The 15,446-nt window shown below is 39.7% G+C and overlaps 1 protein-coding gene across 1 annotated transcript in view; it reads left to right on the top strand.

The window, feature by feature from the left end:
* Positions 1-15,446, top strand: part of AP3B1 (adaptor related protein complex 3 beta 1 subunit) — a 234,755-nt gene that overhangs the window by 191,403 nt on the left and 27,906 nt on the right. The window contains exon 25 of the mRNA XM_018557267.1: positions 10,569-10,666. Coding sequence (XP_018412769.1) covers positions 10,569-10,666 — 98 coding nt within the window. The remainder of the gene's footprint in view (positions 1-10,568; positions 10,667-15,446) is intronic.

Raw genomic sequence — 15,446 nt, 5'->3', positions numbered from 1 at the left:
TACCTTTTTACTAGTTTTATTAGGTGGAAGTTCAGATGCCATCTTCACTTCTAAGAGAATTTTGGGCAAGTCATTCCGAATTAAAAATACAGCAAGTCCAGTTGCCTTGACTTATTTTTTTATAGATATCAACTTCTAAAGTTCTTCAGGCAGCCTCCTGAATTGTGGGTCCCTTCTGTTATTGCTCCCTGCTATCATTTGTTTGCATGTTTCAAGGGTCTGTTGCTGTTTTGCCCACCCTTTTGTTGGACTGCTTTTGGACATTCCATTGGTTGCAGAATTACCTTCCTGTGTCCTATGATGATACCTAACAGGATGCGGGACCCTCCCCTCTTGTTTCTGTGGTCCGCGCTTGTACTGCTTGCTGCAAAGCTGAGGCAGTCTGAGAGTAGAGGGCTTATGCTGTCCTTACACCTTTAATTTGCCAGTGTCGAATCACCTTAAGGTAGCTGCATAATAACTCCCTGTATCCTGTGATGTATTTCAAGAAACAGATTTTACAGGACAAAAATCCTGTTTTGATAATCTCTTACCAAGTTTGCCTTGAACAATATATGTACGTAATTTTATTTTAAATAATTGAAAGACTCCACTGCTGCTAAATAAATAGATTCATCTGCATAATTGTAAATCTAATTTAGAAATTAGAGGCAATGTTAAACAGCTTATTGATGGGACAATTTGACTTTTCCTGTTTTGAATAAAGGATTCTTACTGTAATAAATAGGAGCACTGTACCATAACAAATTGATTTTATGCAGATCATCACCTTTATGTTTTGGGAGGTTTGCAATATCAGATATAAAAAAAAAATGATTACTTATTCTACCATTCCAAAGTAATTGTTTATTATTTTCCTATTATACAAACACGACGGATCAATATTACCTTAACAGCCAACAATGACCAACAGTGCTATAAATAGATTTCCTTCAAACATTGCCCGTATATTAGTTTTAGCAATCTGTGGCAATGTTATCTCAATGACAATGCTGCAACAAACCTGCTCTGATCCTATATTATGTGAGTCTGTGTGTCGTTCGTTTGCATGTATATATGTATGTACTGTGTGTGTGTGTGTGTGTGTGTGTGTGTGTGTGTATACACTACATTACCAAAAGTATTGGGACACCTGCCTTTACACGCACATGAACTTTAATAGCATCCCAGTCTTAGTCCGTAGGGTTAAATATTGAGTTGGCCCACCCTTTGCCGCTATAACAGCTTCAACTTTTCTAGGAAGGCTGTCCACAAGGTTTAGGAGTGTGTCTATGGGAATGTTTGACCATTCTTCCAGAAGCGCATTTGTGAGGTCAAGTACTGATGGTATACACACACACACACACACACACACATATACATATATACACACACACACTCTATTACCAAAAGTATTGGGACACCCCTCCAAATCAGTGGATTCAGGTGTTCCATGAAATCTCCTTGCTACTAAATATTCAGCGGTCAACTGTTAGAGGTATTATTTTCCTATTATACAAACACGACGGATCAATATTACCTTAACAGCCAACAATGACCAACAGTGCTATAAATAGATTTCCTTCAAACATTGCCCGTATATTAGTTTTAGCAATCTGTGGCAATGTTATCTCAATGACAATGCTGCAACAAACCTGCTCTGATCCTATATTATGTGAGTCTGTGTGTCGTTCGTTTGCATGTATATATGTATGTACTGTGTGTGTGTGTGTGTGTGTGTGTGTGTGTGTGTATACACTACATTACCAAAAGTATTGGGACACCTGCCTTTACACGCACATGAACTTTAATAGCATCCCAGTCTTAGTCCGTAGGGTTAAATATTGAGTTGGCCCACCCTTTGCCGCTATAACAGCTTCAACTTTTCTAGGAAGGCTGTCCACAAGGTTTAGGAGTGTGTCTATGGGAATGTTTGACCATTCTTCCAGAAGCGCATTTGTGAGGTCAAGTACTGATGGTATACACACACACACACACACACACACATATACATATATACACACACACACTCTATTACCAAAAGTATTGGGACACCCCTCCAAATCAGTGGATTCAGGTGTTCCATGAAATCTCCTTGCTACTAAATATTCAGCGGTCAACTGTTAGAGGTATTATTTTCCTATTATACAAACACGACGGATCAATATTACCTTAACAGCCAACAATGACCAACAGTGCTATAAATAGATTTCCTTCAAACATTGCCCGTATATTAGTTTTAGCAATCTGTGGCAATGTTATCTCAATGACAATGCTGCAACAAACCTGCAACAAAGTGGATGCAACTCAGCTACGAAGTCAGCGCCACATTAGAACACCCATAGTGCATACTGGTTGATGGGTAAGTATTGCACTCAACAGATCAGCATGGCATTAGGCAACTGACATTTTTAGGAGATGCCTCAAATCCCTGCCCTCCTCTGCTCTATAAGCAGCAGGTATATACAGTAGATATATATTCTCTAATGAGGTGTATTAAGGTGGACCTCTAATGCTAGTGTGCACCTAGCCGCCATGTAATTTCATGTGTCTTATAGTGGTAGGAGGATTCTAAGTTGGTTTCCACTATGCAGTTGCAACATGTTTTATTCTAGACACAGAGGCGTCGCCAGCTCACACGACACAGGTGCGCTCTGGTGCTGCTTGCAGCACGCCTACTTATGCTGCCATTGTTTGTAGCCTGGAATCTTGTCCTCTGATCGTAGAGTCTAAGCCATGTTTGGAGTCTTCTCTTGCTCTGTTGGACATGAGCGCGGCCTCCTCCATCCAAGGATCCTGGATTTTACATGCCAGATAGCACAGATGTTTGCGGACTGTGACCACAGAGGCCACAACACTGTCTGATGCCAAGTCTCTCCAGTCCTTGACAGACAAAACTGGGCCTATATGAAATTGCAGTCTTCTGCTATCACTCCAAAACTGAAAGAGACCATTTCAGCTCCTATTGCTGTGGTATGCACTACCATAAAATTAGGGGATCAGCCTGTAGCCTCTTGCAGCACTTTCGCTAGCCTAGGATCCTTTAGCGCACCGAAGACCTTCCTGATGCACCGCTGTTCTCAAGCTTTCTTAATAGTGATTGGCAACATCCTGGAAAGATATTTATACCTCCAATGTGTCCATCAGTCCTGTACTCGTTTGAGGAGGACTTTGTTAAAAAGTAGTCTGCCCACTCTGTGGATCCAGCAGTATCCTGTCTTAACAAAGTGTCTACTATTCCAGTGGAGGATGCACCTGTTATTAAGATATGTGGCTGGAGGCCCTCTCTAGAACCTTGTCCTCTCTGGTGGGTCCTGCTCTGCAAATTATTTTAGCTGTTACCATGATCTCTCAAACCCTGACTGACTGGTTTCAGACTATTAGAAGGGATCCGATCACTTTGACCATTGATCCCTTGGTCATAGTGCATTTAAAATGAATGCCTGCAGCCTTGAGCTATAGCATAGACCAGTTGTTAGAGGTCTGCTGTCTCATTTTCCATATGAGCATCATGTCATTGATCATGAAGAAGTTGGCTAAAGTTCTGGACTGTGGAATCCATGTCTAAAAAGTGCTTAATGTACACTTCCTTTAAGGGACAGTGCCTCTTTAGAGGGGATTCATAATGTTCCCGAACCTTCAGAATTGGCTTATCTCCTAGAATGTGTTTCAAGGCTGGAGAAACTTCAAACTCTCCACTCCCAGACTCGTACTGTTCAGTCCAAGAGCCACCCAACTCTTCACTTCTACATCCTGGGGCTGATGGTAGCTGCCTCCAAGATAGTCCCATTTGCTGAGTTTCACTCCAGACCCCTACAACACAACATTCTGTTGTCCTGGGACGACTCAGTCTAGTCCTTAGCCAAACCAATTCATCCGAGACCGAGGTCCAGGTTATCCCTAGCATGGTGGCTCAAAATCCAGCTCTAGACTCGGAAATGTGCTTTTTTCTGTGTTTTGGAAAATTCTCACAATGGATGATGGCTTGTGAGGCTGGGGAGGAGTCCTAGGCATCATGTCATTGTAGGGGACTTAAATGTTGATGGAATGTCGCAATTAGAATTTTTATACTTCAAGCTATTTGATTGTCTTTGCCATGCTTGACCTCATGACTGGAGGGTCATCTGGTTCAGATTGTTGGACAGCACCATGGCATTGACATACAAAAACCATCAGAGAGGCACCAGAAGTCTCACTGTGGCAATAGAAGTAGAGGGGATACTGCCCTTGGGTTCTAATCTTGCCACCCCCTCCCCCCATTTACATCCCAGGCTTGGGCCATTGGCAGGCAGACATCCTCAGCCAGCAGCACCTGGAAGATTAGTCCCTACACCCGGAGGTGTTTCAGGACCTGTGTCACAGATGGGGGTTGCCAGATGGGAACCCCCTGTACTGCAGGTTCAACAACAAACTGGACAGGTTTGTCTCCAATTACAAGCATCCTCTATCAGAGGCAGTTGATGCTCTGGTGGATCTATAGATCAACGCCTTTTTTCACTTATTTCTCACAGGGTCTATCACCTGAAGGCATTCTTCACAAGGCGAGAGGCATTCACCACAGGAAATTCTGGGCCCTCAACACTAGGGTCAGGTCGCTGCTCTTGCAGTCTTGTTCCAGAGCCCCCTGGCTTCAGCATTCTTTGATCAAAACCTGCATAGTGCTTCCGATGTGGCTCTGTGGGACCTAAATTTAGTACTCTAGTGTTTCCAAAATTGTCCTTTGAAACGATCAGGGATATTCCCCTTTCCATTCTTACCCATGTGAAGGGGCTTCTTGGTGCTGTTACCTCTGAAAAGCAAGTATCTGAGCTGACGGCCTTGTAAAGGACCCTTTCTGGTCTTGTACAAGGACAAGATGATGTTGCGGCTCAGAATGTCCTTCCTATGTAAGGTGGATTTGGCCTTCCATCTCAACCAGGGCATCATTCCTCTGTCCCTTTGTCCTGCCCCAGTTAATCAGAAGGAGATATCCTCTATTGTCCTGTAACCCAGTAGACAACTTCCAGCAGTGGCAGGTTTACTAACAGAGATGTCCAAAAAAACCTTACAATGCAATACAGCTGTAGGCTCTCGCAGAAGACGTTGCTAATAATTTATATTAGAGGTAATTAATGTGAAGCCAGCTTTAAATTAAGGATAGATACATTCTCTCAGAATAAATTTTCACCTTATGCTTACATGTGAGGGTAGCTGATGATCAGACATCACATATCAGGTTTATATACGCCCTCCTTACCATCTTGTCTTGATTTGTATTGGGACTGTAATGTCTTCCTTATATTGTAAAGCGCTGCACAAATTGTTGGCGCTATATAAATCCTGTATAATAATAATATACCATATTAAAGTATAACGCCACTTTCATTGCCACTTGAAGGCTGTATCTTGAAAAAAGGGTTGGTATGTTTCCTCCACTCTTTAATTCAAGTGCATGGGTCCCATTCATTTCCTGTGCTGTAACCACGTCTACATTAAACATATCTGCATTGAAAGTACAGTTATTCTTTAACTTTTATGGCTTTGTTTATATGAGCGCTAAATGCAGTTACACATCCGGGTGCTTTTGTGCAAAGTGTCTGCTGCTGCATTTATTCATACCTGCTGCTTATAGAGCAGAGGAGGGCAGGGATTTGAGACCTCTCCTAAAAATGTCAGTTGCCTAATGGCATGCTGATCTGTTGAGTGCAATACTTACCCAGCAACCAGTATGCACTATGGGTGTTCTAATGTGGCGCTGACTTAATTTGCTGCATGATTGTTAAAGATTTCTTTCTCCAAAACTAAGCAGTAGATAGCCAGGCATCTAGCATTTTCATGGTAGCCTTCATATCCCATCCAGCACAGGTTTTCTTTGAGCTCTCCTTTTTGTACTGCTTTTTAGTGCTTAGTATCCATTCCACATCAAACATCAGCATCATGTGGCAAGAAGTTATTGTGTATTTATTGACTTACGATTTTGTTGCATTGTGTAAAACATTGTTTTTGTATGTGTGAAAATAATTTTGCTTTGTGAATGGGGAGCGCATCTGCTCAGATGAGTGTATACCACTTTAAATAATTAGTGTTTTGTCAGTACTGTGAAACCCATTTTTTCTCTACTTTCTTCAAGAACCATACAGAATAAAAGCATCAATCGTCATAATCATTTTCTTTGCGTTGTTCCAGTAGAAGCACTTTGTCTTGCATCAAATGTAATTGATCCTGAAGCAGCGTAATCACAATTACTCACTTTCTTAATTGGCCTGCCCAAAATCAGAAAATGGAAACCGATCGGCAGTGCTTAGATCAATAGCTTTATAGCGGAGTCTCTGGGGGTTGGGAGATAGTGGTAATGGGCAGATCAATTGACTTTGGATGCCAATCAGCAGCTATGTGTTTTGCATAGTAAATGCTGCTTACCTGCATATAAGTCGGCATTCAAAGAACAGAAGAAATATACAGCTGTGACATTGGGTTTTTTTTTCTTCATTTAAAAAAAAAAAAAAACCACACACAAAATGTTTACTTTTATTTAAAGGGGTATCTGGTCTGTTTGCAAGGCAGTGCATAATTAAAATGAGATTTAAAAAAAACAACACATTTTTTGAAGTGTATGAATTATTTAAATGAAGCAGCACATTGAAGTAGCTCCTCAACTCTTCTTGTTGAACATTCTTTCTCCATAATACAATAGTATGTGGCTTCAGAAGTAACATGACTTGAATAAGTAGGGCTGAGAGTTTTAGGATTTATCAGATTTCTTAGTCTTAATCGATTAGTTGGCAGATTATTTTTTTTCGATAGCATAGTTACTGACTTTGGAACAAGTGAAATTAGAACTTCCATTACGTCTGTGGGTCAGGTGCTCAAAAATTGTTGAAGCCACTGGATAAGCATTATAGCCAGGCTACTAGCAATTTCGGGAGGAGTCTGTCATGACGGCCTTTGAATTTCTCTTGGCACAGGCTTGCTTTAAACCAAGCCCATTTATCAAAATTATATCTATAATAAAAAAAAGAAATATTCATACTGTGGTGTATATGTAATGAAAGAAAGGGCAGTGGGTAAAAAATAACGAATAAGATAAAAAAAAATTAAAAAAAAAACTCTGGGCATTCAGCCATCTTATTAAGTTTCATCTAGAAATATGTATTTGATGTATTGCAATGGGACTAGTGATTTGTAAGCAATGGTTTATTGCTATGCTAGTAGATTTATGAATCCCAAAAAAGGCTTGCATGTTGGTTAAAAATGTATTTTCTTCCTGACTAAAGTAAAATTCATCTTTATGCACTGATTATTGGGGACAGAAACACTGACCCTTTAGTTAATTACTTTTGGGTTTATGAACCCCATATGAATAACATTTATATTCACCACAGACCAGAGATACTGGTTTTACTGATTACTTTCTGAACTGAAATCATTACTGATTTGCTTTGCACAAGCCATGGCAGATTTTGGAAATCCTTAATGCTTACTAAAGATATCAAAGGTGCTGCTGTTTTAAGTGACTGGACAGAGATACCACTTACCATGTAGTGATCACACTAGGTATACTGTATGTCTACTAGTTTGTATCTGCACTTCCCCAATGGGTTACCGCTCCTGGTATTGAAAATGAACCCCGAGCCAGACTCGGGAATACCGCCAGGGAGGTTAAGTAGAAAGCACAGTCACCTTTATGGTGCATTGAGCATCCTCGAATATATGCAGATGAGACACTTTGCTGATATCTGACTATTTTTGTAATATTTTAGAAGCAGATTTGAAAATGACCAAAAAGAGTTGTGAAAAATTTCTTCTTGCATTGTCTAGTATTCACCCATGTCCCGTATTTGCTTTAGGGACATTCTTCAAAATGTAGGTGCATGCAACAAATACAAAGAATAGGGAAGGAAAACCAGTGAACCAGCAACAGGGTCTTGAGCGGCCAAGGCTTATTGATGCACGTGGAGAGCGAAGGCTGGCCCATCTAGTCCAATCCAATATAAGCGCTACTGTAGCTCAAATAGCAGAAAAAGTTAATGGTGGTTCCGATAGAAAGGTGTCTAAACTCAGAGTGCATCACAGTTTGTTGCACATGGGCTGCAGAACGGTCAGGGTGGACATTCTGACCTGTGTCCACCACCAAGAGCGCCTACAATGGGCATCAGAACTGGACCACGGAGCAATAGAAGAAGGTGGCCTGGTCTGATCACATTTTTTTAGACATCATGTGGATGGCGCAGTGTGCATGTTGCTTCCCTGGGAAAGCAATGGCACCAAGATGCACTATAGGATGAATGCATCACACTGCCCGGTGAGGGCAGTGTGATGCTTTGGGCAATGTTCTGCTGGAGAACCTTGAGTCCTGCCATTAATGTGGATGTTACTTTGACATGGACCACTTACCTAAACTTTGTTGCTGACCAAGTACACCTCTTCATGGAAACAGTGTTCCATGAAGGCAGTGACCTCTTTCCGCAAGATAATGCACCCTGCCTTCCTGTAAAAATGGTTCAAGAATGGTTTAAGTGGGGGGAATTTATCAGAACTGGAGCAGCTGTGCATGGCAACCAATCAGCTTCTCTCTTCAGTTTGTTCAGTTAAGATTTTAAAATGTAAAGGTGCCCATACACCTTACAATTATCTGCAGATTTTCTGTGGTCAGATGGAAAAAGTGCAACAGATTGGCCCAGGTGGAGATTACTCCATCCACACAGTTAAGTGTAGATGGAGGACCTTTTCCATCTGACCACAGAAAATCTACAGATAATTGTAAGGTGTATGGCCAGCTAAAGAGAGACGCTATTGGTTGCCATGTACAGCTGCTTCAGTTTCTGTCTGCTCCAGTTTTGATAAATTCCCCTCAACGAGTTTTATGTGTTGACTTGGCTTCCAAATCCTCCAGATCTCAATCCAATCAAGCATCTGTGGGATGAGCTGGAAAAACAAGTCCGATCCATGGAGCCCCCACCTCCCAATTTACAAGACTTAAAGGATCTGCAACTGATGGCTTGGTGCCAGATAGCACAGGATACCTTTTTAGACTAGTACCTTTTTGAACTTCCTTCTGGTTTTCTTTCCTAATTTGTGTCCAGGTTTTACATGAATGAGAGTGGGAACCTCAGTACAGACGCAATGTAATGGGAGTGCGTGCATCTGTTTGTACCTGTGTTTTTGGGGGTTTTTTTAAATATATTTTAAAGGCAGGTTTTAAATTAAGTCTTCACTAATAGTCGTGGAATTAGTTTTATTGCTGTTACAACTATCTTGAGCACTTGAGCTTGCTGACCCAATGGTCTCCTAAGTTTTACATTGCTTTGTCTAGGCCTTTCCTAAATAATAGTACTTTTTTACTTTGTTCTGCTGTATTTTGGCTTACATATTTTTGAATACAAGTCTAATAAGCATTATTTAGACAGGTTTGAGCACAAGAAAGCTGGGATCATTCATCCTTTGTTAATCTCGCTTCAAAATCGTTGTCTTAAAAAGTTAGTCCCATCCATAACCAATGGTAAATATTCTTTTTAAATACCATGGACATTAATCAATTGATTTTTCTATTAGACATAATTGTATTGTTTATTAAAATAGACCTGAATGAATATCCAGAATCAATATTTAATGGGGATCTGGGATGTTAGCTGCTTGCTTCTGTGTGGTATTGTTTATTGGCTTTTTATTGATCTATTTTGTGTTATTTTGTTATGCTGATTCTTGATTTATAAGGTTTATCTGCATTGCTGGTGTTAGAAAGCTGCAGTTTTCATATATTTTTTTAAATAAAACTACTATTATGCAGCTTTGATGGTATTCATAAGGGTTTTCAAAGGTCCAAATAAAAAGATGGGTCAGCCAAAGCCATGAGGCACAGTGACTATCATGTATAAAATTAAAGGGTAAAAAAAGATATATAGGGTTTGCGGTCTACAAATTCTCTATTTTCTGCAAAAGTGACATAGAACCACACTGATGTGGGCTTTTTTGTTTGCACCCATCTTGGCTCTACTTTAGTGGCCATTGCATTGATTTTTTTTTTCCTCCCTTTATTTTGCTACAATGATATTTGAGCAAGGATTGTATTGTGGGAGTGGAGTTGGACTGTAGAAAATCAGTGCCAGGATGTTGCTGCTTCAGTACCTAAGAGATACAGTGGGCAAAATAGTGATTCAGCCCTCCAAATATCCTCCCATTGATTGGGTGTTATAAAGAACTAGTAAGTCCAATTTTGGTGGAAAAAAAACTCCCCTTCAGGTGAGCTAAATACATGAGGGCAATAGCAATCGATATAGTAGATCCTTAGCTGCCTCTCTGGGTATTATGTTGATATCTACTTTAATGCCCTTTTAAAACTTGGTGGTAATTGGGAGTGTGTGCCTTCACTCTACCTGCCTGATAATGGGAGTTGTGTTTTAAGAGAACCTTGAAAAATTGGAAGCCCTTTGCCCAACAATGGTGGCAGTCATAGTTTCCATAGCCAGCAAGGCCTTTTTATCTGTTGTGAGTCCCTGTGAGGCTGCTGATGGATTGAAGTATGTTGACAGATGCTCCATAGGTGGGGCTGAATTGTAGAAAATGAATGCACTTTGTATTAATTATGTATCCAAATTTTCTATTTATTTTAGCACTAAAGAGGACCAATTTGCTGTTGGAATTCAGCCGCCAGCAGGTGAACTTCTTCTACCAGTTACTATGTCAGAAACAGACTATAAGAAAGAGCAAGGTAAGTACTATCAGCTCTATAATGGTGTTTTAGTTGTGACATAGCTTCATAAAATGTATCTTAGACTAGAAATCAGTAAAGTGTACCTGTTATTAGTAATAACCAAAACTGGAAAGGGGGAGGGTAGAGAAAGGTAAGCACAAATGTGAATTTAGTGGTGAAAATTCTGCTTAATCATGAAAAGTAAAGCTTAAGGCATATCTAAATTCAAAACAAAAATGTATTCTATTGCAGTTTACCAGTCCTTCGATGTGGTGGTTGCATTTGTTTTCTTTTTTTCAGGCTAATAATATTTTTCGGCAATTACAGAAAATACTTGTGATCTTGTCAGAAACGCAGTATCTTTGTAAATTCTGTGAGCTAAAAAACTGCAACATTAATCTAATCTCTCTTGTAAACTACCAATCCCATCAAGTACCATGTAATGGAGATGAACAAAGGCAGACATGTTTGGAGTGTGACGATCATGGCTGCTTACATAGATACAGTAGAGGAGTGAGCGTACCCACCCAGAAACAGGATGTGTGTTATTTGCAGAATTACACACAAAAAATAAAGGGGGAAAAGCCTAAAAAATGAAATGCATCCACCTCATCTAAGGACTGGAAAGCTACAATATATTTAATCTTTGTTGTCTTTGTTCTTGAACATAGGTATGCTTTAAGTCCTCATCTGGTCTTAGTTTAGGAATTTTCCTTCCTGTGTGTTACTGTGACAGGATATGTAGATTCAGCAGCGGGGGAGTGACAGGCAGAGTGCTACAGCAAGAAAGTGCTGTCTTGTCACTTGGATTTGTCAGCATTTGACAGATGTCAGGATGTTTGCTTACGATTGATGATGCTATTAATACAAACAAGCACAAATAGTGGCACCTAAATCCTCCCACAGCCGTAGTGATGTCATATTAGCAAGCATAATATATACAAAAAAAGGAGTGTGGCTTATTCAGTACATCAAATCTTTGCTAACCATCTTCTAACCCTCCTCCTTTGCAGCTTATTTTATACTAGTTAACTCTTAAAATCCATTTGAGATGTGTAAGATTTCTCGTATGTCCACTGCTTTCTGTGTGCTACTCTTCATGTCTCTGTGTTGTATTTTGCAGTGTCCCATTCACCATGAGGCTTATTTAATAAAACAAAGAGCCCATGGAAACCAGTTAGAGTTTGTTTCTTTTTTCAAAATTCGGTAAATTAAATTAAATTACATTGAATTGTTTATCAATAGCTGTACTTTTGATGACAACTCTCCTCTTTGTGTTACATTGTTAAATAATCCTTTAAAATGACACTGAACTCAGGAGTTAAATCTTAAAAATGCATTCACGTACCTTAACTACTAAAAAAAATGTATCTTATTTGTGTATCACTCGGCTGTAGATCCTCAAATCATCTCTGAATTGGTGCTGACACTGTCCTTCCTTCTGGAGGGAGGCTACTTTTGTTCCCCATGGTCCCTGTGTGTGTTGTATAGTAGCCACCGCTTCAAACTCACTTTGGTGATGGACTACAAGCTCTTGTTTAGTTTACTAATTTGTATTGAGATTGTAATCCATCATCCTTAATAATAATGGTGATGTTTGAGGCCTATCTATGAACCAGCTTTTTGGGGACATAACTCTGCTTTCTCAATATAATCTCCTCTAGCACAACCTGTCACATGACCTGTGTGTGTTCTCTACACCAAGAACACACCACAGGACATTGCAGGCTCTACATTGCACTCTATATTTTATTGATAAAATATAAACTACCAACAGAATGTGGAATATTACCGAAGATGTTGTGTGGAGAGTTTATAAATGGGCTCCTTTTTGACACCAATGGATGGTAATATACATACTTCTACTGGTGTTAAAGGCTCACAGCAAATCTATAGGTTAGAAACATAACATTTTGGCCCCACACTCCTTGATAGACTTCATATGTTGTTGAGATGACCCCGGTGCAGACTCTTCATCTAGTATAAATATGGATTTATCCTGAAATTGGAATTTCAGACTAAAATTGAGGTTTGTGTGACCCTTTAAGGCTGTAAATGAAAACATTTGGACTTTGTAGGTTATGTTATTGATGTTCTATTGTCATCTTTCTTGCCGTTTTTACTTTCTGCTGGCTTAAGCCTTCCTTGCTGCTTTATCGCTGCTTGTAAAGGTGAGTGTGCAGCTTGTCATCTGTCTTAAGGCATTAGCAATAAATATAATTACATTGAGGTTTCCATTCTGCTCCTTTTTGTGTACTGTATGCAATATTTTTGTTTGTTTCGATTAAGTTCATGTTTTTAAATATGAATATGACAACATGGTGGTAGTTGACTGCACCAGCTCAAATATCTCCTATTCTAATAATAATATATGTGTATGATGGGATATGTGTGATCCTATGTAAATGTATGGTTGCAAAGCCTTTTACGTTCTGCCCGTGCAAGGTACACACGCACTGGGTTCGCTTAGTCCTTCTTCCAGCTACACTGCGTGGCACATTTATAAATCAGCAAATGTGGCTTTCACCACACTGTGGTGATAAATCAACCGCTGTCTTTTAAACACACACACCTGCAAAATTCAAATATAGTAAATGTTTGGTGATAGTAAGAGTCACTTTTTTATAAATATGCCTCAAAAAGTGTTTTAGCTAGTGCTGTTATAGTGTATTTACCAATGTACATAGGATCTCTCTAAAAAAAAAAAAAAGTGTGTAAAGGACAACTTGCCCCAAAACTTATTGGTTCTGCAAGGTTTTGGGCAATTTGAATTATTTGAGAACTGTACATGTTTCTTTATTTGCAGCTGATTTATAAGGGCAAGCTTTCAAAAGAGAGACTCACTTCATCAGTTCAGATGCAGTACTAATTCTTTGAGGTCTAGGGAAATGCAAATCCCCAGATTCTGCAGTTCAGGTAACAATCAGAGAAAGGTAAACTTGTCATAGACATCAAGTGACATACCCTCAGGGAGTTATTCTCCAAACATGAATAAGGTTTTCCATTATGTTAAGTCTGTGTCCCTGCTAAATTGCCCTCTTGAAAGTCTCTGTTCCAAGTGGCTTCTGTGCTCTAACATATTATTGGCTAGACCTCCTGGTGGACAGAGATGAACTTCTTGGGGTTCTTGCAAGTATAGCTGTGCTCCAGTTCCTGAGACTAAAAATGCACACAGGCCAGGTAATCTCCATTCTGCTCATTATAGCCTTATTGTTGTCTCTGTGTCACTGTAATTTTGATTCTGTAACCTTTCAGCAAATATGAGAGGTTACAGAATCAAAGTTACAGTGCATTGCATTAAAAATACAGATTAAGGTCTAAGTCTTCCTAACTTTTATAGTATATGCAAAGTCATATAAAAAAATGCACATATGATTGTGAAAACTCTGAAGCACCATTTCTCTGAAGTCCTATTTCTTTAGCATTTATTTATTGATTCCTGGTGATCCTACTTGTACAAATGCTTCTGGGCCACTTCCTGAGAAAGGGTGGCAATATTGTTAGGTGTCGTACTGTGGTGCACCATGATGCAGGCTCTTCTCTCAGCACTTGGGAATGTGCGCTGGTCACTCCCACAGTCGGCAAATCACGGCCAGCCCCACCTTTCCTTGTTACTAATTGACAGAAGTAATTGATAGTACATTAATAAGCTGGTTTCCTTACACTACACTTAGTGTATGTCATGGCAAAACAAACAAACATATTTTGCACATCTCTGCTATACATGCACATTTTCGGTAAAATAGCTGTTGATGTGCCAGATATTTAATATGTTCCTACTTTCCCCTTTGACATGACAACATGCTGTCTTTTCAGCTCTGAAATCCTTATCTCTGCCTACTTCTACATCTCCATAACCCCTCCCTGTGCACAGTCAGGTCATTGGCTCACATTATTTCTGGCAAAATAGGTATTTTTTTGCACTTATTAAAGCGATATAACATTTAAAAGACCAAAAGAAAACAAATAAGAGAAGTTCATCATTCGGGTTTATATACACTTTAACAGACAGTGTCCGATAGGCTAGGCATTTGATCTAAGTAGCCTTTACTGAGTGATTTCACATGTTTCTTCAACATCCTTTAAAGCAAACCTGTGCTTTGCCCATAGTCCTTCATCACAGCATATTCATTGTTTGTAGCCAAATAAATACCTTGCGATTTTAGGTATGGAGAAGCATGTGGCAGCACTGGGACAATCAGCACTGTCACATTGGGAGTCAATAGCCCTGTGTAAGATTTGATTCCCCTGACTCGGTATACAAAGGGCATTCCTTTCAATCCCGGTGTTTGAGTGAAGCAGTAAGGAAGTTAATTATGTGCTGTTCAGGTGGTCTGCTTTAAAGTGAACCTATTGGTTTGCCCCATGCATGGACAAAGTACACAGTCACCTTAAAGTGGACCTTGCACCTGTTTAACTATGCGTCCCCCCATCCCCCTTTCATTGCTGAAATGCTGGATAAAAGTTTAAAAAACACTGGTAAGGGTAAAAAGTTTAGATACTATACTCACCTTTCCATTGGCTTCTGCTCACAGCTCTAGATGACATTATCTTCCTTGTTGCAAGATTTGGAGGATGTTGAGTAGTCCAAGTTTTTGCTGAGAAAATCACAGCACTGTGCTGTGTTGTCTTCTCGAGAGATTTGAAGTACTCACCACTTCCTAGGATTTTGTCAGAGGATGATATCAGCCCCCTGCACCCCAGTAGACACAGGAAATGTGAGTGTAATATTTTTCTTTTTTAAAGGTGCTTTGTTTGTGTTTTCATTTTTATTAAGTATTTCAGCAAGTGGAGGGAG

The sequence above is a fragment of the Nanorana parkeri genome, unplaced genomic scaffold, assembly GCF_000935625.1.
Source record: "Nanorana parkeri isolate BGI_ZX_2015 unplaced genomic scaffold, ASM93562v1 scaffold277, whole genome shotgun sequence".
Classification (NCBI taxonomy): Eukaryota; Metazoa; Chordata; class Amphibia; order Anura; family Dicroglossidae; genus Nanorana; species Nanorana parkeri.
Note: the sequence above shows the minus strand (reverse complement) of the source record. Positions and strands in the feature narration are given on the sequence as shown.